General features: G+C 56.9%; 1 protein-coding gene across 1 annotated transcript; it reads left to right on the top strand.

Moving 5' to 3' along the window:
• The first annotated feature begins 448 nt into the window (after positions 1 to 448).
• On the top strand, positions 449 to 21,935 carry SRRT (serrate, RNA effector molecule). The gene is made up of 20 exons (XM_030970071.1): positions 449 to 604; positions 1,613 to 1,737; positions 2,136 to 2,261; positions 2,816 to 2,971; positions 3,883 to 4,071; positions 7,922 to 8,091; positions 9,850 to 10,019; positions 10,395 to 10,511; positions 10,851 to 10,977; positions 12,158 to 12,369; positions 13,383 to 13,444; positions 14,190 to 14,268; positions 14,939 to 15,130; positions 15,576 to 15,767; positions 16,309 to 16,462; positions 17,179 to 17,372; positions 18,121 to 18,280; positions 18,757 to 18,849; positions 20,134 to 20,239; positions 21,742 to 21,935. Exons 2-20 carry the CDS (start codon positions 1,619 to 1,621, stop codon positions 21,815 to 21,817), a joined length of 2,694 nt encoding a protein of 897 aa, XP_030825931.1. The 5' UTR covers positions 449 to 604; positions 1,613 to 1,618; the 3' UTR covers positions 21,818 to 21,935.
• Positions 21,936 to 22,512: the final 577 nt, after the last annotated feature.

Here is a 22,512-nt window from a genome sequence, read left to right as displayed (position 1 = left end):
CGGTTCGCACGAGCCTGAGGAAATCCTCAGGGAGCGCAGGAGGAAGAAGATGCTGACGGAATGATTTATTCCAAGAACCGCAAAGAGGAACGCCGAGAATCCCGCGGTCAGAAGCCTCTTCCTGTCCTCGCATTCTTTCGGGTCCTAGCGCGCCACAATGGATCCTGGCGGGGCAGAGCTGTCCGTGCAGCTCAGAACAAGACGCGAGAAGGAATCCGAGCGAGGTTTTTATACACGAACATTTCGATATTTGGTGATTTGTGATTTCATCGCCGCTCGGAGCTCCGCGCCCAGCGCCCGAAACAAAATGGCGGCCGCGCGTCACGTGACGCGCGCGGAGAAGATGGTGGGGCCCGGGGAGGGCGGGAAAGGGGCGGGGCCTTCCCGCGCGCGGGAGCGGCGGCCAATGGGAAGGCGGCGGGTGCGCAGGCGCAGTCGGCGAGGCGCCATTTCCCCCCCCCCGGGGACCATAGAGAGCAGCGCGGGCGGAGCGGCCCCCGCGACCATAGAGAAGAGCGCGGCGCCGGCGGCCCCACCGGCTCCCGGGAACGCCCCGAGCTCCTCCTGCGGCCCCGGCGCTTCCCGCGCACCGGAGCAGCCCCGGGTGAGGCTCCGGCGGGCGCGGGGCAGCCCCAGAGGCGGCTCGGTCCTCCCCCCGCCGCTCCTCCCCCTCTTTCCGCCGGCGCCGTTTCGGCGGCGGCCGCGCCGCGCTACGTCACTTCCGGCGGAAGCGGCGCGGGCCGGAAGCGAGCGGGAGGCGAGCGGTGCGCGCGGGGCCGGGAGCGCGCGGGCAGGTCCGGGGGTCTCCGCGTGACGTCACGGAGGGGGGACAGTGACGTCATAGAGGGGGCGCGATGGGGGGGGGATCCCCGGGGTCGGGGGGTGTTTGGGGGAGGCCGCAAAGCATCACGGGATGGGGGCTGGGAGGGGGCCCGGGGGTCGTGAGGGGGAACCGGGGGGCCCGGGGGTTCATGGGAGGGGAACTGGGGGGTCCTGGGGGGTCTGGGGGCGTCATGAGAGGGGACTGGGGGGCCTGGGGTCACTGGGGGGGTCAGGGGGGGCCGGGTGGTCACTGTGGGGTCTCAGTGCCCTGGGGGTCACTGTGCGGTCACTGTGCGGTCACTGCGTGCGGTCACTGTGCGGTCACTGTGCGGTCACTCTGCGGTCACTGTGCGGTCACTGTGCGGTCACTGTGCGGTCACTGTGCGGTCACTCTGCGGTCACTCTGCGGTCACTGTGTGGTCACTCTGCGGTCACTGTGCGGTCACTGTGCGGTCACTCTGCGGTCACTCTGCGGTCACTCTGCGGTCACTGTGTGGTCACTCTGCGGTCACTCTGCGGTCACTGTGTGGTCACTGTGCGGTCACTGTGCGGTCACTGTGCGGTCACTGTGCGGTCACTGTGCGGTCACTGTGTGGTCACTGTGCAGTCACTCTGCGGTCACTCTGCGGTCACTCTGCGGTCACTGTGTGGTCACTGTGCAGTCACTGTGCGGTCACTGTGCGGTCACTCTGCGGTCACTCTGCGGTCACTGTGTGGTCACTGTGTGGTCACTGTGCGGTCACTCTGCGGTCACTCTGCGGTCACTCTGGTGCCCCCGTGTCCCCCCCAGGCCGCCATGGGTGACAGTGACGACGAGTACGACCGGCGGCGCAGGGACAAGTTCCGGCGGGAGCGCAGCGACTACGAACGGTCCCGGGAGAGGGAGGAGAGGAGGAGGGACGACTGGAGCGACCGGTACTGGGGGGACTGGGGGAACTGGGAGGGACTGGGAGCACTGGGAGGTCTCTGATTCCCATTTTGGGGGCCACTGGGGGGGTCCCTGGTTCCTGGCGACGTTTGGATACTGGGGGGTCCCTGGTTCCCAGTTGCCCCAGTTTGGATACTGGGGGGACCCTGGGCCCAGTTTGCGCCAGTTTGGATACTGGGAGGTCTCTGATTCCCATTTTGGGGGCCAGTGGGGGGGTCCCTGGTTCCCAGTTTGCCCCAGTTTGGATACTGGGGGGTCCCTGGTTCCCAGTTTGCCCCAGTTTGGATACTGGGGGGGTCCCTGGTTCCCAGTTTGCCCCAGTTTGGATACTGGGGGGGTCCCTGGTTCCCAGTTTGCCCCAGTTTGCCCTGGTTTGCCCCGGCAGGGACTGGGAGCGGGGCCGGGAGCGCCGCAGCCGCGATTACCGGGACTACGACCGCACGCGGCGGGAGCGATTCTCGCCGCCCCGGCACGAGCTGAGCCCGCCCCAGAAACGGCTGAGACGCGACTGGTGAGAGAGCCCAAAACTGCCCCAAAATTAACCCAAAACTGCCCCAAAATTAACCCAAAATTAACCCAAAACTGCCCCAAAATTAACCCAAAACTAACCCAAAACTGCCCCAAAATTAACCCAAAATTAACCCAAAACTGCCCCAAAAACGGCTGAGACGGGACTGGTGAGATTAGACCCCAAAACTGCCCCAAAATTAACCCAAAACTGCCCCAAAAACGGCTGAGACGCGACTGGTGAGAGAGCCCAAAACTGCCCCAAAATTAACCCAAAACTGCCCCAAAATTAACCCAAAATTAACCCAAAATTAACCCAAAATTAACCCAAAACTGCCCCAGAAACGGCTGAGACCGGCTGGTGAGAGACCCCAAAACTGCCCAAAGTCACCCCAAAATTACCCTCAGTGATCTCTGAGTGACCAGTGTGCCCTCTCTGGCCGCAGGGATGACCACAGCACTGACCCTGTGTGACCCCTGTGTGACCCCTGACCCCTGTGTGACCCCTGTGTGACCCCTGTCCCCTGTGTGACCCCTGTGTGACCCCTGTCCCCGCAGGGATGACCACAGCGCTGACCCGTACCACGGCGGGTACGAGCTGCCCTACGGGGGGGGCGGCGCCGGCCCCACCTACGGCCCCCCCCAGGCGCCCTGGGGCCCCCACGAGATGCAGCAGCAGCTCCTGCAGCACCAGCTGCTGCCCATCCAGGCCAGGTGAGCCCCGAAAAACCCCGAATTCACCCCAGAAACGGGCCGGATCCCCTAAAACCCCCCTGAAAAATCCCGGAATTCCTGGCCCCAAAACGGCCCCAGACGGCCCCAAAACGGCCCCAAAACCGTGCGGGATCGGCAGCAGCTCCTGCAGCACCAGCTGCTGCCCATCCAGGCCAGGTGAGCCCCGAAAAACCCCGAATTCACCCCAGAAACGGGGCCGGGATCCCCTAAAACCTCCCCAAAAAATCCCAAAACTCTCAGAGGTTCCAGAACAACCCCAAATTCACCTGTAATTGCCCTAAACTGGCCTGTCATTAGTGCAAACCCCGATATCGACCCCAAACCCCCGATATCGACCCCAAACCCCCGATATCGATCCCAAACCCCCGATAGTGACCCCAAACCCCCGATATCGCCCCCAAACCCCCGATAGTGACCCCAAACCCCCGATAGTGACCCCAAACCCCCAATAGTGACCCCAAACCCCCGATATCGACCCCAAACCCCCGATATCCCAAACCCCGATATCGATCCCAAACCCCCGATAGTGACCCCAAACCCCCGATATTGACCCCAAACCCCCGATATCGATCCCAAACCCCCGATATCGATCCCAAACCCCCGATATCGATCCCAAACCCCCCGATATCGACCCCAAACCCCGATATCGATCCCAAACCCCTGATATCCCCGATTCCCCAAACCCCCCGATATAAGCCCCAAACCCCGGATATCGATCCCAAACCCCTGATATCCCCGATATGCCCCCAAACCCCCCGATATCGACCCCAAACCCCCGATATCCTCCGATAGTGACCCCAAACCCCCGATATCGATCCCCAAACCCCCGATATCGATCCCAAACCCCGATATCCCCCGATATCGCCCCCAAACCCCCGCTGTCCCCCCAGGCTGGGCACCATCGCGGAGGTGGACCTGGGCATGGCGCCCGCGGTGATGAAGAGCTTCAAGGAGTTCCTGCTGTCCCTGGACGACGCCGTGGACGAGACGGAGGCCGTGAAGCGCTACAACGACTACAAGCTGGACTTCCGGCGGCAGCAGCTGCAGGAGTTCTTCCTGGCCCACAAGGACGAGGAGTGGTACGTGCCGCGGGGGCTTCTGGAATGTTCTGTGCCCCAAAAGTGTCCTGGAGACCCCAAAATGTCATGGGAGCCCCAAAAATGCTGGCCCGCAAGGACGAGGAGTGGTACGTGCCACGGAGGGGTTCTGGAACGTTCCGTGCCCCAAAAGTGTCCTGGAGACCCCAAAAATCCAGTTCTGCACCCCAGAAATGTTCTGGAGACCCCAAAAATGTCCTGGACACCCCAAAAATCCAGTTCTGCACCCCAAAAATGTTCTGGAGACCCCAAAAATGCTGGCCTGCAAGGACGAGGAGTGGTACGTGCTGCGGGGGGTTCTGGAACCTTCCGTGCCCCAAAAGTGTCCTGGAGACCCCAAAAATGTCCTGGAGACCCCAAAAATCCAGTTCTGCACCCCAAAAATGTGCTGGGAACCCCAAAATGTCCTGGAGACCCCAAAAATCTAATTCTGCACCCCAAAAGTGTCCTGGAGACCCCAAAAATGTCCTGGAGACCCTAAAAATCCAGTTCTGCACCCCAAAAGTGTCCCAGAGACCCCAAAAATCCTGGCCCACAAGGACGAGGAGTGGTACATGCTGCGGGGGGGTTCTGGAACCTTTCGTGCCCCAAAAGTGTCCTGGAGACCCCAAAAATCCAGTTCTGCACCCCAGAAATGTTCTGGAGACGCCAAAAATGTCCTGGAGACCCCAAAAATGTCCTGGAGACCCCAAAAATCTAATTCTGCACCCCAAAAATGTGCTGGGAACCCCAAAATGTCCTGAAGACCCCAAAAAATCCAATTCTGCACCCACAAAAAACACCCTGGACCCCCAAAATTCTGCCTCGGGGCAGTTTTGGGGTGAATTTGGGGCAGTTTTGGGGTGTGAATTTGGGGTGGTTTTAGGGTGGATTTTTGGGGGTCTCTGCAGGTTTAATGCTTCCCTTCTCTCAGCACTCTCAGGGCTGGGTTTGGGGCAGTTTTGGGGTGGATTTTGGGGCGGATTTTTGGGATCTCCCAAGTTTAACACTTCCCTTCTCCCCCAGTGCTCTCAGGACCATTTTGGGGTGAATTTGGGGTAGATTTTGGGGTTTTTCCAGGTTTAACGCTTCCCTTATTCTAGCAGTCTCAGGGCAGTTTTGGGGTGGATTTGGGGCAGTTTTGGGGCGGTTTTGGGGTGGATTTTGGGGTGGATTTTTGGGGTCTCTGCAGGTTTAACACTTCCCTTCTCCGCCAACACCCTCAGGAGCTGCAGAGCTGCCAGGCAGGGCAGGCAGAGAGGGCAGATTGGGGCTGGATTTGGGGCAGTTTTGTGGCTGGATTTGGGCTGGATTTGAGGCAGTTTTGGGGCAGTTTTGGGGCTGGATTTGTGGCAGTTTTGGGGCTGGATTTGGGGCAGATTTGGGGCTGGATTTGGGGCAGATTTGGGCTGGATTTGGGGCAGTTTTGTGGCAGTTTTGGGGCTGGATTTGGGGCAGTTTTGGGGCTGGATTTGGGGCAGTTTTGGGGCTGGATTTGGGGCAGTTTTGTGGCAGTTTTGGGCTGGATTTGAGGCAGTTTTGGGCTGGATTTGGGGCAGTTTTGGGGCTGGATTTGGGGCAGTTTTGGGGCTGGATTTGGGGCAGTTTTGGGGCTGGATTTGGGGCAGTTTTGGGCTGAATTTGAGGCAGTTTTGGGGCTGGATTTGGGGCAGTTTTGTGGCAGTTTTGGGGCTGGATTTGGGGCAGTTTTGGGGCTGGATTTGGGGCTGTATTTTGGCAGTTCTGGGGCTGGATTTGGGCAGTTTTGTGGCAGTTTTGGGGCTGGATTTGAGGCAGTTTTGAGGCAGTTTTGGGGCTGGATTTGGGCAGTTTTGGGGCTGGATTTGGGGCAGTTTTGTGGCAGTTTTGGGGCAGTTTTGGGGCTGGATTTGTGGCAGTTTTGTGGCAGTTTTGGGGCTGGATTTGGGCAGTTTTGTGGCAGTTTTGGGCTGGATTTGAGGCAGTTTTGTGGCAGTTTTGGGGCTGGATTTGAGGCAGTTTTGGGGCTGGATTTGGGGCAGTATTTTGGCAGTTTTGGGGCTGGATTTGGGCAGTTTTGTGGCAGTTTTGGGGCTGGATTTGAGGCAGTTTTGTGGCAGTTTTGGGCTGGATTTGAGGCAGTTTTGGGGCTGGATTTGGGGCAGTTTTGGGGCAGTTTTGGGGCGGATTTGGGGCAGTTTTGGGGCTGGATTTGAGGCAGTTTTGGGGCTGGATTTGAGGCAGTTTTGGGGCAGTTTTGGGGCAGTTTTGGGGCAGTTTTGGGCTGGATTTGGGGCAGTTTTGGGGTACGCTTTGGGGCGGATCTTGGGGTGGATTTTGGGGATTTTTAACGCTTCCCTTCTCCCCCAGCACCCCGAGGAGCCGCGGAGCCGCCGGGCGGGGCAGGCAGAGAGGGCGGGGCCGCGCACAATGCGGCGAGGTCTCAGTGCAGGACGTAGCCAGGGACTTTTGTTATTTTATTTTTTTGGTGGGGTTTTGCCCGAAAACAAACAAACAAACAAAACAAAACAAAACAAAAAAAACCGCGGCCGATTTTCGGGGTTTTTAAAAGCGCCGCAGTTTTCGGGGCCCGGCGGACGGCGACGCTCGCGGCGAGTGTAGGTATGAGCATCCCCCCCGACCCCCCCACGGGACACCTGACAACACCTGGAACACACCTGGAAACGCCCTCAGAGAGCCATCCCAAACAAGCCCAGAAATGCCCAAAAGTGCCCTGGAAACGCCATCCCAAAATATCCTAAAACAGCCCAGAAATGCCCCAAAAACACCCTGGAAACGCCCTCAAAATATTCCTCAAAACGTCCTAGAAATGCCCCAAAAGTGCCCTGGAAATGCTCTCAAAATATTCCTCAAATCAGCCCAGAACCCGCCAAAAATGAGACTGAAAGTTCACACGAACTGCATCGAAATTGTGCGTAAACACTTTGAAAAGAACTCGAAATGTGATAAAAACTGTGTAAAACAACCCAAAAATGTACATGAAAACACCCAGGAACCTGCATTCGATGCATGTTTAAAAACACCCCCAAAATTCAAAAAACAGGCCTAAGAGTATTCCTGAAAGTGTTTCAAAACACCCCTAAAAACGTAAAATCTCCCTTAAAAACGTCCCTGAAAATGTCTCAATTTCAGACCCAAATTCTCCCAATTTCAGACCCAAATTCAGACCCAAATTCTCCCAATTTCAGACCCAATTTCGGACCCAAATTCTCCCAATTTCAGATCCAATTTCAGACCCAAATTCTCCCAATTTCAGATCTAATTTCAGACCCAAATTCTCCCAATTTAAGACCCAATTTCGGACCCAAATTCTCCCAATTTCAGATCCAATTTCAGACCCAAATTCTTTCGATTTCACTCCCAATTTCAGACCCAAATTCTCCCCAAATTCAGACCCCAATTCTCTCAATTTAAGACCCAATTTCATACCCAAATTCTTTCGATTTCACTCCCAATTTCAGACCCAAATTCTCTCCAAATTCAGACCCAAATTCTCCCAATTTCAGAGCCAAGTTCTCCCCAGTTTCACACCTAAATTCTCCCAATGTCACACCCAAGTTCTCCCCAATTTCAGACCCAAATTCTCCCAGTTTCACACCCAAATTCAGACCCAAATTCTCCCCAATTTCAGACCCAAATTCAGACCCAAATTCTCCCCAATTTCAGACCCAAATTCTGCCAATTTCACACCCAAATTCGAGCCCCCCCACCCCTCCCCTCTCCCCATTCCCCAAACTCCCCCTCCCCAAACCCCCCCAATTTTGGGGGCTCCCCTCCATCACCGTGCGGGCCGGGGGGGGTTCCCTGCAGCCCCCTGAGCCCCATTTTCGCCGTTTCTCACCCCAATTCCCAGGTTTCGCTCCAAGTACCACCCGGACGAGGCCGGGAAGCGGCAGCAGGAGGCCCAGGCCGCCCTCAGGAACCGCCTGGGCGTTTTCCTGTATCTGTGGGAGCACGGCTGGTTCGACAATCTGCTGCTGGACATCGACCGCGCCCCGCAGATCATCAAAACGCTCGATGCAGGTACCCCCGCGGCACCCCCAGACCCAAAATCTCATTTTGGGTCCCCCCAGAGACGCCCGCTGGGGGTGGTGGCTGAAAATAGCTGGAGAAGTTTGCGGCAATGTGCACCAAACGGGTCCTGAGGGCTGCCAAGGGCTTTTGTGGCGCACCAAAAATATCCTTGATGGCCCAAAAATAGCCCTGATGTCCCAAAAATATCCTTGATGTCCAAAAAAATCCCTCTCTGACACCCCAAAAGTTCCTCTGTGGCACTCCAGGAAAATCCTTCCCTGATATCCCAAAATTCCTCCCTGGCACTGCAGAAAAAATCCCTTAAAATCTCCTTAAAATCACTCCCTAAAATCTTCCTGATGCCCCAGAAACATTTCAGACCCACACTTTAGGGTTTTGGACCAGTATTGGGGGTGGTTTTGCTCCATTTCTGAGGTTTTTGAGCTATTTTTGGCTGTTTCTGCCCCATTTCTGAGTTTATTGACCCATTTTTGGGTGTTTCTAAGAGATTTGCAAGAGTTTCGAACTTACTTTTTGAATAGTTTTAGTCCATTCTGGAGAGTACTTGAAAACAGAAGCTGTGAGGGGAGAAAAAGGCGGGAAAACGTGAGGGGAGAAAAAGGCGGGAAAACGTGAGGGGAGAAAAAGGCGGGAAAACGTGAGGGGAGAAAAAGACAAAGTGTGAGAAGAGAAAAATGAAGTGCAAGGGGAGAAAAAGGGAGGAAATGTGAGGGGGGGAGAAGGAAATATGAGGGGAGAAAAAGGAGGGAAATTGTGAGGGGAAAAAAAGGTGGGGAAACGGAAGGGGACGAAGAGGGAGGAAGTGTGAGGGGGGGAAAAAGGGAGGAAAACGTGAGGGGAGAAAAAGGAGGGAAATTGTGAGGGGAGAAATTGGCAAAAATGGTGAGGGGAGAAAAATGAAATGTGAGGGGAGAAGAAAAGCAGGCAAATGTGAGGGGAGAAAAAAGTCGGGAAAACGTGAGGGGAGGAAAAAGGCAGGAAACTGAGGGGAGAAAAAGACAAGAAAGTGTGTAGGGGAGAAAAAGGCAAAAAAGATGAGGGGAGGAAAAGGAAAAGGGAGGAAATGTGGGGAGAAAAAGACAAAGTGTGAGGGGAAAAAAATGAAATGTGAGGGGAGGAAAAAAGGGAGGAAAACGTGAGGGGAGAAATAGGTGGGAAAGTGTGAGGGGAGAAAAAGGGGGGAGATCCCTCTCTCAATTTCTAATCCTATTTCCAGGAATTTCTGCCTCATTTTTAGCTCCGTTTACCCAATTTTTGAGTGTTTCTAACCCAGATTTTAGTGTTTTTTCTCCACTCTTCCACATTTTCTAGCAGTGATTAGGCTGGAGGGGGGAACAGATTTCCAGGAATTTCTGCCCCATTTTTTTACCTGCATTTACCCCATTTTTGGCTGTTTTGAGCCCATTTTTTGGCATTTTTCCCCCATTTTCCCAGCGGTGATTAAGATGGAGGGGGAACGGATTTCCAGGAATTCCTGCCCCATTTTTAGCTGCATTTACCCCATTTCTGACTGTTTCTAACCCAGATTTTTGGCAGTTTTTTCTCAGTCTTTATGTTTCTTTTCATTTTTAACAATGATCAGGATGGAGGGGGGAAACGGATGCATGCGTGTCTCAATTTCCGATCCTAATTCCACCAATTTCTGCCTCATTTTTAGCGGTGTTTACCCCATTTTTTTAGCTGCTTTAACCCCATTTTTGGCTGTTTCTAACCCATTTTTTTGCCGTTTTTCCCCGGTTTTCCCAGCGGTGATTAAGATGGAGGGGGGCACGGAGCACGACCTGCGGATCCTGGAGCAGGAGGAGGAGGAGGAGCGGGCTGAGAAGGCCGAAGGCCCCAAGAAGGAGGAGCCGAGGCCCCCGGAGCCCCCCGGGAAGGGCCCGGCCGAGCGCCCCGACGGCGACGACGGCACCAAGGTCGCGGGATTTTGGGGGTCCCTGGGGGTTTCTGGGGTCCCCTTGGTCCTTGGGGTCTTCCTTGGGGTTCCCTGGGGGGTGTTTTAAGGTTCCTTTGATTCTCAGGGGTCTTTGGGGGCTCTTTTGGGGTCACCACAGTCTCATTTGGGCTCTCTGGGGTTATTTTGGGGTCCCTTTTGCCCCTGGGGTGTTTTTGGGGTATTTTGGGGTCCCTTTTGCCCCTGGGGTGTTTTTTTGGGTCCCTTTTGCCCCTGGGGTGTTTTTTGGGGTATTTTGGGGTCCCTTTTGCCCCTGGGGTGTTTTTTGGGGGCTGTTTTTGGGTCTCTTGTTCTTTTGGGGTCCCCTTTGAACCCCCCCCCCGCTCTCTCCCCACAGGCTGAAGGGGCGGAGCCAGGGGCGGAGCCTGCTGCAGGGGCGGGGCCAGAGGAGGAAGAGGCGGGGCCAGACAAGGGGCCCAAGGCTGAGGAAGGTGACAAGGAGGGCGGGGCCAAGGTCAGTGACCACGCCCCCACATGACCACACCCTTTTTCTGTTAGCCTCACCTGTTTCTATCAAACCTCATCCCTTTTGTAACAAACCTCACCCCTTTTGTAACAAACCACACCCCTTTCATTAGCTACACTCGTTTTCTAACAAGGGGTGTGGCTTTCAGCCAAGCCCCACCTCCCCAATAGCCCCTCCCCATGGCAAGCCCCGCCTCTCTACATAAGCCACACCCCTCTAAGTACTCCTCCCCTTATCGGTCCCTCTCGCCCTCATTAAATCCCTTCACCCCCCCATGCAAGCCCCGCCCCTTTATTGAAGCCCCGCCCCCTCTGGCGCCCCCTGCAGGCGCGGCCGCGTCAGCGCAGCCGGGACAGCGAGGACGGGGACAGCGACAGCGGGGACAGCGAGGGGACACGGAGAGAGCCTGGGAAAGGTGAGGGGACACTGGGGACACGGAGAGAGCCCGGGAAAGGTGAGGGGACACTGGGGACACTGGGGACACGGAGAGAGCCCGGGAAAGGTGAGGGGACACTGGGGACACTGGGGAGAGCGGGAAGAAGGTGAGGGGGACACTGGGGACACTGGGGGGAGAGGGCGAAAAAGGGTGGGGGTCCCCTGAGGGAACATTCAGGGGGTTTGGGGTCCCTGGGGGGGTTTGGGGTCCCTGGGGGGGTTTGGGGTTTGGGGGTGGGGTTTGGGGTATTTGGGGTGGGGTTTGGGGTCCCTGGGTGGGGTTCTCTGGGGTGGGGTTTGGGGTTCTGGGGTGGGGTTTGGGGTATTTGGGGTGGGGTTTGGGGTCCCTGGGTGGGGTTTGGGGTCCCTGGGTGGGGTTTGGGGTATTTGGGGTGGGGTTTGGGGTCTCTGGGGTGGGGTTTGGGGTCCCTGGGTGGGGTTTGGGGTCTCTGGGGTGGGGTTTGGGGTATTTGGGGTGGGGTTTGGGGTACCTGGGGTGGGGTTTGGGGTCTCTGGGTGGGGGTTTGGGGTCTTTGGGGTGGGGTTTGGGGTCCCTGGGTGGGGTTTGGGGTCTCTGGGTGGGGTTTGGGGTATTTGGGGTGGGGTTTGGGGTCCCTGGGTGGGGTTTGGGGTATTTGGGGTGGGGTTTGGGGTCCCTGGGTGGGGTTTGGGGTCTCTGGGGTGGGGGGTTTGGGGTCTCTGGGTGGGGTTTGGGGTCCCTGGGTGGGGTTTGGGGTCCCTGGGGGGGTTTGGGGTCCCTGGGTGGGGTTTGGGGTATTTGGGGTGGGGTTTGGGGTCTCTGGGGTGGGGTTTGGGGTCTCTGGGGTGGGGGTTTGGGGTCTCTGGGTGGGGTTTGGGGTCTCTGGGGTGGGGGTTTGGGGTCCCTGGGTGGGGGTTTGGGGTCTTTGGGGTGGGGGTTTGGGGTCTCTGGGTGGGGTTTGGGGTCCCTGGGTGGGGTTTGGGGTCTCTGGGGTGGGGGTTTGGGGTCTTTGGGGTGGGGTTTGGGGTCCCTGGGTGGGGTTTGGGGTCTCTGGGTGGGGTTTGGGGTCCCTGGGTGGGGGTTTGGGGTCTCTGGGTGGGGTTTGGGGTATTTGGGGTGGGGTTTGGGGTCTCTGGGGTCTCTGCTGCCCCGATGATTTGGGGGGGGGCTCCGTGCTGCATTTCTGGGGTGTCCCCGTGACCCCCGTGTGCCCCCCCAGAGGAGCCCAAGGAGGACAAAGCCCCCCCCGAGGACGCGGCCGGGACCCCTCCCCCCGCGGGCAGCGCCCCCTCCCCTCCCCCCAAGGCCAAGGAGGGGCCGGGGGGGGCCCCGGGGGGGGGTCCCGAGGCCAGGCCGAGACCCCTGCACAAAACGTGCTCGCTGTTCATGAGGAACATCGCGCCCAACATCGCCCAGGCCGAGATCGTGGCGGTGAGAAATCAGCCCTGGGACCCCCAGAAACCCCCAAAACCACCCCAAAAACCCCCCAAACCACCCCAAAATCCCCCCAAACCACCCCAAAAACCCCCAAACCACCCCAAAAACCCCCCCCAAACCCCCCCAAAACGCGGCCGCTCAAAAGGCTGTTCATGAGGAACATCGCGCCCAACATCGCCCAGGCCGAGATCGTGGCGGTGAGAGGGGAAAAAATCCCCAAAAATATCCCAAAAATACCCCAAATCCCCAAAAATATCCAAAAATACCCCAAATCCCCAAAAATACCCGAAAATATTCAAAAATATCCAAAAATACCCAAAATCCCCAAAAATACCCGAAAATATTCAAAAATATCCAAAAATATCCAAAAATACCCAAAATCCCCAAAAATATCCCAAAAATACCCCAAATCCCCAAAAATATCCAAAAATACCCTAAAATACCCCAAATTATCAAAAAATATACAAAAATATTTAAAAATACCCAAAAATACCCGAAATTATCAAGAAATATCCAGAAATATCCAAAAATACCCGAAATTATCAAAAAATATCCAAAAATACCCCAAAATACCCCGAAATACACAAAATTATCAAGAAATATGCAAAAATACCCAAAAATATCCAAAAATACCCAAAAACCAGCCCTTGGACCCCTAAAAAACCCCCGAAACCAGAGATCGTGGTGGTGCGGGGGGAGTCCCGTGAGGCTGGGACCCCCAAAAACCCCAAAGAGTTCCCCAAAATCCCCTGAATCCTCCAAAATTCCCTCAAAAACCCCAAAGAGTTCCCCAAAATCCCCCAAAATTCCCCCAAAATCCCCCTGAATCCCCCAAAATCCCCCTGAATCCCCCAAAATTCCCTCAAAACCCAAAAACCCCAAAAAGTTCCCCAAAAATTCCCCCAAAATCCCCCTGAATCCCCCAAAATCCCCCTGAATCCCCCAAAATTGCCCCAAAATCCCCCAAAATTCCCCCAAAACCCCCCAAAATCTCTGTGCCCCCCCAGCTGTGCAAGCGCTACCCCGGGTTCATGCGCGTGGCGCTGTCGGAGCCGCAGCCCGAGAGGAGGTGAGCGGAATTTGGGGCAAATTCGGGGGAATTTGGGGTTTTGGGGGGGTTCAGGAGGGGCTGGGTGGGTTTCGGGTGGAATTTTGGGTGGGTTTTGGGTGGATTTTGGGGGATTGGGGATTTTGGGTGGGTAATTTTGGGGGCATTTTTGGGGGTTTTGGGTGGAATTTTGGGGGCATTTTTGGGGATTTTGGGGGGTTTTGGGTGGAATTTTGGGGGCATTTTTGGGGGATTTTGGGTGGGTTTTGGGTGGAATTTTGGGGGCATTTTTGGGGATTTTGGGTGGGTTTTGGGTGGAATTTTGGGGTCACAGAAAGCTCGGGTTGTTCAGGAGGGGCCGGGCAGATTTTGGGTGGGTTTTGGGTGGAATTTTGGGGTCACTGTGGGATTTTTCTCCTCTCACTTTCTTCGGGAGGGGCTGGATGGGTTTTGGGTGGAATTTTGGGGTTTTTGGGCTCACAGAGAGAGTTTTTTCTCCTCTCAGGTTTTTCAGGAGGGGCTGGGTGGATTTTGGGTGGAATTTTGGGGTTTTTGGGGCTCACAAAAGAGTTTTTCCTCTTAGGTTTTTCAGGAGGGGCTGGGTGGATTTTGGGCGAATTTTGGGTGGAATTTTGGGGTTTTTGAGGCTCACTGTGGGGTTTTTCTCCTCTCAGGTTCTTCAGGAGGGGCTGGGTGGGTTTTGGGCGAATTTTGGGTGGAATTTTGGGGTTTTTGGGCTCACAAAGGGAGTTTTTTCTCCTCTCAGGTTCTTCAGGAGGGGCTGGGTGACCTTCGACCGCAGCGTGAACATCAAGGAGATCTGCTGGAGCCTGCAGAACATCCGGGTGTGTTTTGGGGCAAAACGGGCACATTTCGTGGGCTTGGGGGGGTTTGATGGACTTTGAGGGAATTCTCATGGATTTTGGGGTGATTCTCATGGATTTTTGTGTTTCCCAGCTCCGTGAGCCCCGGTGTGAACCAGGCTGGGTTTGATGGTTTTTTGGGAAGTCTTGATGGTTTTTGGGGGTGATTCTGATGGATTTTGGGGTGATTCTGATGGATTTTGGGGTGATTCTCATGGATTTTTGTGATTTTCAGCTCCGTGAGCGCGAGCTGAGCCCTGGCGTGACCCAGGCTGGGTTTGATGGATGTTTGGGATATTTTGATGGATTTTGGGGTGATTCTGATGGATTTTGGGGATTCGAATGGATTCTGGGGTGATTCTGATGATTGGGGGATTCTCATGATTGGATTTTCAGTCTGTATTTGATGAGTGGGATTGTGGTGGGGTGATTCTGATGGATTTTGGGGTGATTCTCATGGATTCTGGGGTGATTCTGATGGATTTTGGGGTGATTCTCATGGATTTTTGTGATTTTCAGCTCCGTGAGCGCGAGCTGAGCCCCGGCGTGAGCCGGGACCTGACGCGGCGCGTGCGCAACGTCTCGGGGCCGGGTTTTGATGGATTTTGGGGCTGTTGTGATGGGTTTTTGGGGTGATTTTGCTGTGTTTCAGCTCCGTGAGTGCGAGCTGAGCCCCGGCGTGAACCGGGACCTGACGCGGCGCGTGCGCAACGTCTCGGGGCTCACGCAGCACCGCCCCATCGTGCGCCACGACATCAAGCTGGCCGCGCGCCTGGTGCAGGCCCTGGACGCCCGGCGTCTCTGGAGCCCCCGGGCGCCGCCGCGGGGACAGCGCCGCGGGACAGCCGGGGGGGACAGCGCCGGGGGGGACAGCGAGCCCCCGCCCGCCGCCGAGCCCGGGGTGAGACACCGGGGGCACAGTGTCACCGCAGGGGTCACCGCGGGGTCACCGCAGGGGTCACCAGGATCCTTTGGCGTGACCCTAGTGGTGTCACCGGGGCATCTCCAGCGTCCCCAGTGTCACCAGTGATGTCACCAGGGGATCCCCGGTGTCCCCAGTGGTGTCCCCAATGTCCTCATTAATGTCCCCAGTGTCCCCAAAGGAGGGCCAGAACCCGGTGCTGCGGCACATCCCTGACAATGTCCTCATTGTCCCCACTGATGTTCCCAATGTCCCCAAGCGCGCTCAGAACCCGGTGCTGCGGCACATCGCGGGTGATGTCCCCAGTGTCCCCAATGTCCCCAATGTCCCCATTGCTGTCCCCAATGTGCCCATTGTCCCCAAGCAGGCGCAGAACCCGGTGCTGCGGCACATCACGGATTACCTGATCGAGGAGGTGAGCGCCGAGGAGGAGGAGCTGCTGGGGCAGGGCCAGGCCCAGGCCCAGGGCCAGGCCCAGGGCGCGGCCCCGGCCGAGGACGCCGCGCGCGAGACCAACCCGGCCGAGGTCACCGTGGAGCGCGACGAGAAGCTGCTCAAGGTGCGGCCCCACAGCCCTCAAAGTGTCCCCAAGGTGTCCCCAAAGTGTCCCCAAAGTGTCCTCAAAGCGTCCCCAAAGAGTCCCCAAAGTGTCCTCAAAGTGTCCCCAAAGTGTCCTCAAAGTGTCTTCAAGAGCGTCCCCAATGTCCCCTCAGTGTCCCCCCAATGCCCCCAATGTCCCCAATGTCCCCAATGTCCCCCAATGTCCCCAATGTCCCCAATGCCCCCAATGTCCCCCAATGTCCCCAGTGTCCCCAATGTCCCCTCAGTGTCCCCCCAATGCCCCCAATGTCCCCAATGTCCCCAATGTCCCCCCAATGTCCCCAATGTCCCCAATGCCCCCAATGTCCCCCCCAATGCCCCCAATGTCCCCAATGCCCCCCAATGCCCCCAATGTCCCCATGTCCCCAATGCCCCCAATGCCCCCAATGTCCCCCAATGTCCCCCAATGTCCCCAATGTCCCCAATGCCCCCAATGCCCCCAATGTCCCCAATGTCCCCCAGTCCCCCCAGTGCCCCCAATGTCCCCCCGATGTCCCCAGGTGCTGGACCGCCTCCTGCTGTACCTGCGCATCGTGCACTCGGTCGATTACTACAACACCTCCGAGTACCCCAACGAGGACGAGATGCCCAACAGGTGCGGGATCATCCACGTGCGGGGCCCGCTGCCGCCCAACCGCGTGTCCCACGGCGAAGGTGAGCCAAAAAACCCCGAATTCACCCCAAAATTCCACCCCAAACCCAACCGCGTGTCCCACGGCCAAGGTGAGCCAAAAACCCGAATTGACCCCAAAAATCACCCCAAACCAACCCGATCCCACCCAAGGTACCAAAAACAATTGCCAAATCCACCCCAAACCCAACCGCGTGTCCCACGGCGAAGGTGAGCCAAAAAACCCCGAATTGACCCCAAAAATCCACCCCAAACCCAACCGCGTGTCCCACGGCCAAGGTGAGCCAAAAAACCCCGAATTCACCCCAAAAATCCACCCCAAACCCAACCGCGTGTCCCACGGCCAAGGTGAGCCCAAAAAACCCCAAATTCACCCCAAAATAACCCCGAAAATCCAAGTGTCCAAGTGGCAGCATGGCTTTGAGGCGCGGCTCACCCCGATCCCAGTGACCCCAAAATCCCATTTTTACCCCATTTTTACCCCCTTTTTCTCAGTTTTATGGGGGTTTTTTTGCAGTTTTTCGGAGTTTTTTGGGATTCCCAGTGTCCCCAGTGTCCCCAATGTCCCCAGTGTCCCCAGTGTCCGAGTGGCAGCGCGGCTTCGAGGCGCGCCTGGCCGGCTCCGTGCCCGAGGAGGAGGCGCAGTTTTACCGGGATTTTTGGGGTTTTTTCGGGGTTTTTTGGTGTTTTTGGATATTTTACCCATTCCCGGTCACACCAATGTCCCCGATGTCCCCAGTGTCCGAGTGGCAGCGCGGCTTCGAGGCGCGCCTGGCCCCGCTGCTGGCCGGCCCCGGCTCCGTGCCCGAGGAGGAGGCGCAGCGCCTCGGCCGCAAGGACCCCGAGCAGGAGCTGGAGAAGTTCGTGAGCGCCAACACGCAGGAGCTGGGCAAGGACAAGTGGCTGTGTCCCCTCAGCGGGAAGAAATTCAAGGTGGGGACAGCCTTGGGGACATTGGGGACACTGTCAGGGTCATTGGGGAGACCTTGGGGACAGCCTGGGACAGACAGGAACAATTGGGGACACACAGGGGACACGCAGGAGCTGGGCAAGGACAAGTGGCTGTGTCCCCTCAGCGGCAAGAAATTCAAGGTGGGGACATTGGGGACACCTTGGGGACAGCCTGAGACAGACAGGAACCATTGGGGACAGACAGGGATCATTGGGGACACGCAGGAGCTGGGCAAGGACAAGTGGCTGTGTCCCCTCAGCGGGAAAAAGTTCAAGGTGGGGACATTGGGGACACCTTGGGGACAGCTTGGGACAGACAGGAACCATTGGGGACACACAGGAGCTGGGCAAGGACAAGTGGCTGTGTCCCCTCAGCGGCAAGAAATTCAAGGTGGGGGCACCCTGGGGACATTGGGGAGTCGATGTCCCCAATCCCGTCAGTGTCCCCAATGTCACGGATGTCCCCAAATGTCCCCAGGGCCCCGAGCTGGTGCGCAAGCACATCTTCAACAAGCACGGGGACAGGATGGGGCTGTGTCACCCCAGTGTCCCCGAATGTCCCCATGCCATGGGTGTCCCTGGATGTCCCCAATGTCCCCAGTGTCCCCAATGTCCCGGATGTCCCCAATGTCCCCAGTGTCCCCAATGTCCCCGAATGTCCCCCATGCCATGGGTGTCCCTGGATGTCCCCAATGTCCCCAGTGTCCCCAAATGTCCCGGATGTCCCCAGGGCCCCGAGTTCGTGCGCAAGCACATCTTCAACAAGCACGGCGACAAGATGGGCGCCGTGCGCAAGGAGGTTTTGTTCTTCAACAATTTCCTCATGGACCCCAAGCGCCCGGCGCTGCCCGAGGGGGGCAAGGGCGGCCCCGGAGCGGGACCCAACGCAGGTCAGTGCCACCGGGGCCACCTGGGGGTCACCTGGGGGTCACCTGGGTTGTGTCACCTGGTGTGTCACACCCGTGTCACCTGTGTGTGTCACCAGGGTCACCTGGGGGGTCACCTGGGTGTCACCTGTGTCATCCCTGTGTCACCTGGGTGTGTCACCTGGGTGCGTCACCTGAGTGTCACCTGTGTGTCTCACCCCCTGTGTCACCTGTGTGTCACCTGTGTCACCCCCTGTGTCACCTGTGGGTGTCACCTGGGTCACCTGGGTGTCACCTGTGTGTCATCTGTGTCACCCCCTGTGTCACCTGTGGGTGTCACCTGTGTCATCCCTGTGTCACCTGTCACCTGTCACCTGTGTGTCACCTGTGTCACCTGTGTGTCACCTGTGTCACCCCCTGTGTCACCTGTGGGTGTCACCTGTGTCACCTGTGACCCCACGGTGACCCCTGTGTGACCCCGCTTTGACCTGTGACCCCAGGTTTGACCCCGGGGGGGCTCCCGTACCCCCCGCAGTCCCCCCAGGGGTTGATGCCCTACGGGAGCCCCCGGCCGCCCATGCTGGGCTACGGAGGTACCGGAGCGGGGATCGGGGCAAAATCGGGGAAATCGGGGAAAATCGGGAGAAAATCGGGGAAGTCGGGGCAAAATCAGGGGAAATCGGGGGAAATCGGGGAAATCGGGCAAAATCGGGAAATCGGGGAAATCGGGGCAAAATCGGGGAAATCGGGGGAAATCGGGGCAAAATCAGGGGAAATCGGGGAAATCGGGAAATCGGGCAAATCGGGAAATCGGGCAAAATCAGGGAAATCGGGGAAATCGGGAAATCGGGCAAAATCAGGGAAATCGGGAAATCGGGCAAAATCGGGGAAAATCGGGAAATCGGGCAAATCGGGAAATCGGGGCAAAATCGGGGAATTCGGGGGAAATCGGGCATTTGGGGAAATCGGGAAATCGGGGCAAAATCAGGGAAATCAGGGGAAATCGGGGCAAAATCGGGCATTTGGGGAAATCGGGAAATCGGGCAAAATCGGGCATTTGGGGAAATCGGGAAAATCGGGAAATCGGGCAAAATCGGGAAATCGGGGAAATCGGGCAAAATTGGGGAAATCGGGAAAACGGGAAATCGGGCAAAATCGGGGAAAATCGGGAAATGGGGCAAAATCGGGGAAATGGGGCAAAATCGGGGAAATCGGGGCAAAATCGGGGAAATCGGGGCAAAATCGGGGAAAATCGGGGAAATCGGGGCAAAATCGGGGAAATCGGGAAATCGGGGCAAAATCGGGGCATTTGGGGGAAATCGGGGAAATCGGGGCAAAATCGGGGAAATCGGGGAAATTGGGGCATTTGGGGGAAATCGGGGAAATTGGGGCAATTGGGGGAAATCGGGGAAATTGGGGAAAATCGGCAAAATTGGCAAAATCAGGGAAATCAGGGAAAATCGGGGCATTTGGGGGAAATCGGGGCATTTGGGGGGAAACTGGGGGATTTGGGGGGTTTGGGGAGGGTCTGGGGGTGGTTTGGGGGAAATTGGGGGGGTTTGGGTGGATTTTGGGGGGTTTTTTGGGAATATTTTTGGGATATTTTGGGGGGTATTTTGGCTGGTTTTTGGGGGGACATTTTTGGGATAATTTTGGGTGTTTTTAACCCCTTGTTTCCCGCAGGATCCCACCCGTACCCCCGGCCCTACGGGGGTTTGGGGTTTTTTAGGGATTTTTGGGGGTTTTGGGGGATTTTTGGGGGTTTTTGGGGGATTTTTGGGGGATTTTTTGGGGATTTTTTGGGGATATTTTGGATGGGGATTTTTTTTCGCTATTTTGGCCGATTTGGGGTGTTTTTAACCCGTTTTTGCCCGCAGGATCCCACCCGTACCCCCCCGGGCCCTACGGGGGCCGCGGCAGCTACGAAACCTTCCGGGGGCAGGGCGGGGCCGGGGGGGGGTACCTGAACAAACCCCGCAGCAGGTGAGGCACCCCGAAAACGGGATCGGGAACCCCGGAAACGGGAATGGGGACCCCGAAAACGGGATTGGGGACCCCGGAAACGGGATTGGGGACCCCGGAAACGGGATTGGGACCCCGGAAACGGGATCGGGGACCCCGAAAATGGGATTGGGGACCTCAAAAATGGGAATGGGGACCCCAAAATGGGATTGGGGACCTCAAAAATGGGAATGGGGACCCCAAAAACGGGAATGGGGACCCCGAAAATGGGATTGGGGACCCCGAAAATGGGATTGGGGACCTCAAAATTGGGATTGGGGACCCCGAAAATGGGATCGGGGACCCCGAAAATGGGATCGGGGACCCTGAAAATGGGATTGGGACCCCGAAAATGGGATCGGGGACCCCGAAAATGGGATTGGGGACCCCGAAAATGGGATTGGGACCCCAAAATGGGAATGGGACCCCGAAAATGGGAATGGGGACCCCAAAAACGGGAATGGGGACCCCAAAAATGGGAATGGGGACCCCAAAAACGGGAATGGGGACCCCGAAAATGGGATTGGGGACCCCGAAAATCGGATTGGGACCCCAAAAATCGGATTGGGACCCCGAAAATGGGATTGGGGACCCCGGAAATGGGATTGGGGACCCCGAAAATGGGATTGGGGACCCCGAAAATGGGATTGGGACCCCAAAAATGGGAATGGGACCCCGAAAATGGGAATGGGGACCCCAAAAACGGGAATGGGGACCCCAAAAATGGGAATGGGAACTCCAAAAATGGGATCTGGGACCCCGAAAATGGACATGGGGACCCCGAAAATGGACATGGGGACCCCAAAAACGGGGGATGGGAATTGTGGGGTGTGTTTTTGGGGTGGAATTGGGGTGGTTTTGGGTGGGTTTGGGGCTGCATTTCGGGCTGGATTTGGGGTGATTTCGGGCTGGTTTGGGGCTGTATTTCGGGCTGTATTCGGGGTGGTTTTGAGCTGCATTTTGGGTGGTTTTGGGCTGGGTTTGGGGCTGGGTTTGGGGTGACTTTGGGTGATTTTGGGCTGGATTTTGGGTGATTTTGGGCTGGATTTTGGGCTGGTTTGGGGCTGTATTTTGGGCTGGTTTGGGGCTGTATTTTGGGCTGTATTCGGGGTAGTTTTGGGCTGGTTTGGGGTGATTTTGGGCTGGATTTTGGGCTGGATTGGGGTTGTATCTCAGGCTGTATTTTGGGTGATATGGAGCTGCATTTTGGGGTGACTTTGGGCTGGATTTGGGGTGATTTTGGGCTGGATTTGGGGTGATTTGGAGCTGCATTTTGGGGTGTATTTGGGCTGTATTTTGAGCTGCATTTTGGGGTGACTTTGGGCTGGATTTGGGGTGACTTTGGGTGGTCTTTGAGCTGCATTTTGGGGTGACTTTGGGCTGGATTTGGGGTGATTTGGGGTAGTTTGGAGCTGTATTTCGGGCTGTATTTTGAGCTGCATTTTGGGGTGACTTTTGCCCGTTTCCGCCCTCTCTGCCCCCAGGATGGTGCGGGGCGACCCCCGGGCCATCGTCGAGTACCGGGACCTGGACGCCCCCGAGGACGTGGATTTCTTCTGACCCTCCCCCACCCGGGCCCCCCTTTTGATACGGCCCCGCCCCTCCCCCCTTTGTACGGCCCCGCCCCCAACCCCCCCCGGGAAAAACCCCAAATTGCCCCAATAAAGCGGCCCCGCCCACCCGGACACGGCGCCTTCTTGGGGGGATTTGGGGCAATTTGGGCTGAATTTCAGGGTTTTGGGGGAAATTTTGGGGCAGTTGTGGGGGTGATGTTTGGGCATTTTGGGTGAATTTTTGGTTAATTTTGGGGATTCTGGGCAAAATTTGGGGGTTTTGGAGCACTTTTGGGGGGGATTTTGGCTGAAATTTGGGGTTTGAGGTTTTGGGTTCATTTTGGGTGGGTTTGGGGGCAATTGTGGGGCAGTTTTTGGAATGATTTTGGGTGAATTCTTGGGGTTTTGGGTAAATTTCGGGGATTTTTGAGCTCAGTGAAGGCGTGGCCACCCCGAGGCCCCGCCCCATGACGCAACGCACCCGTGACTAAACTCGATCGTTTATTGGTTCGCAAATCCGGCACCGCGTCCAATCAGCGGCGAGACTCTGACCCTCAGCCAATCAGGAGCTGAAGGGCGGGGAAAGACAGCGCGCCATTGGCTGTCGCCCAGCAACAGCTGTGACGTCACCAGGAGTGCATCACCGCGACCAATCAGCGGCGAGGACGCGGCAGGGAGCGCTCCCATTGGGCGGCAGCTGCA

Source organism: Camarhynchus parvulus, unplaced genomic scaffold (genome assembly GCF_901933205.1).
Source record: "Camarhynchus parvulus unplaced genomic scaffold, STF_HiC, whole genome shotgun sequence".
Classification (NCBI taxonomy): Eukaryota; Metazoa; Chordata; class Aves; order Passeriformes; family Thraupidae; genus Camarhynchus; species Camarhynchus parvulus.
The sequence above is the reverse complement of the archived record's forward strand: the minus strand, read 5'-3'. Positions and strand labels throughout refer to the sequence as shown.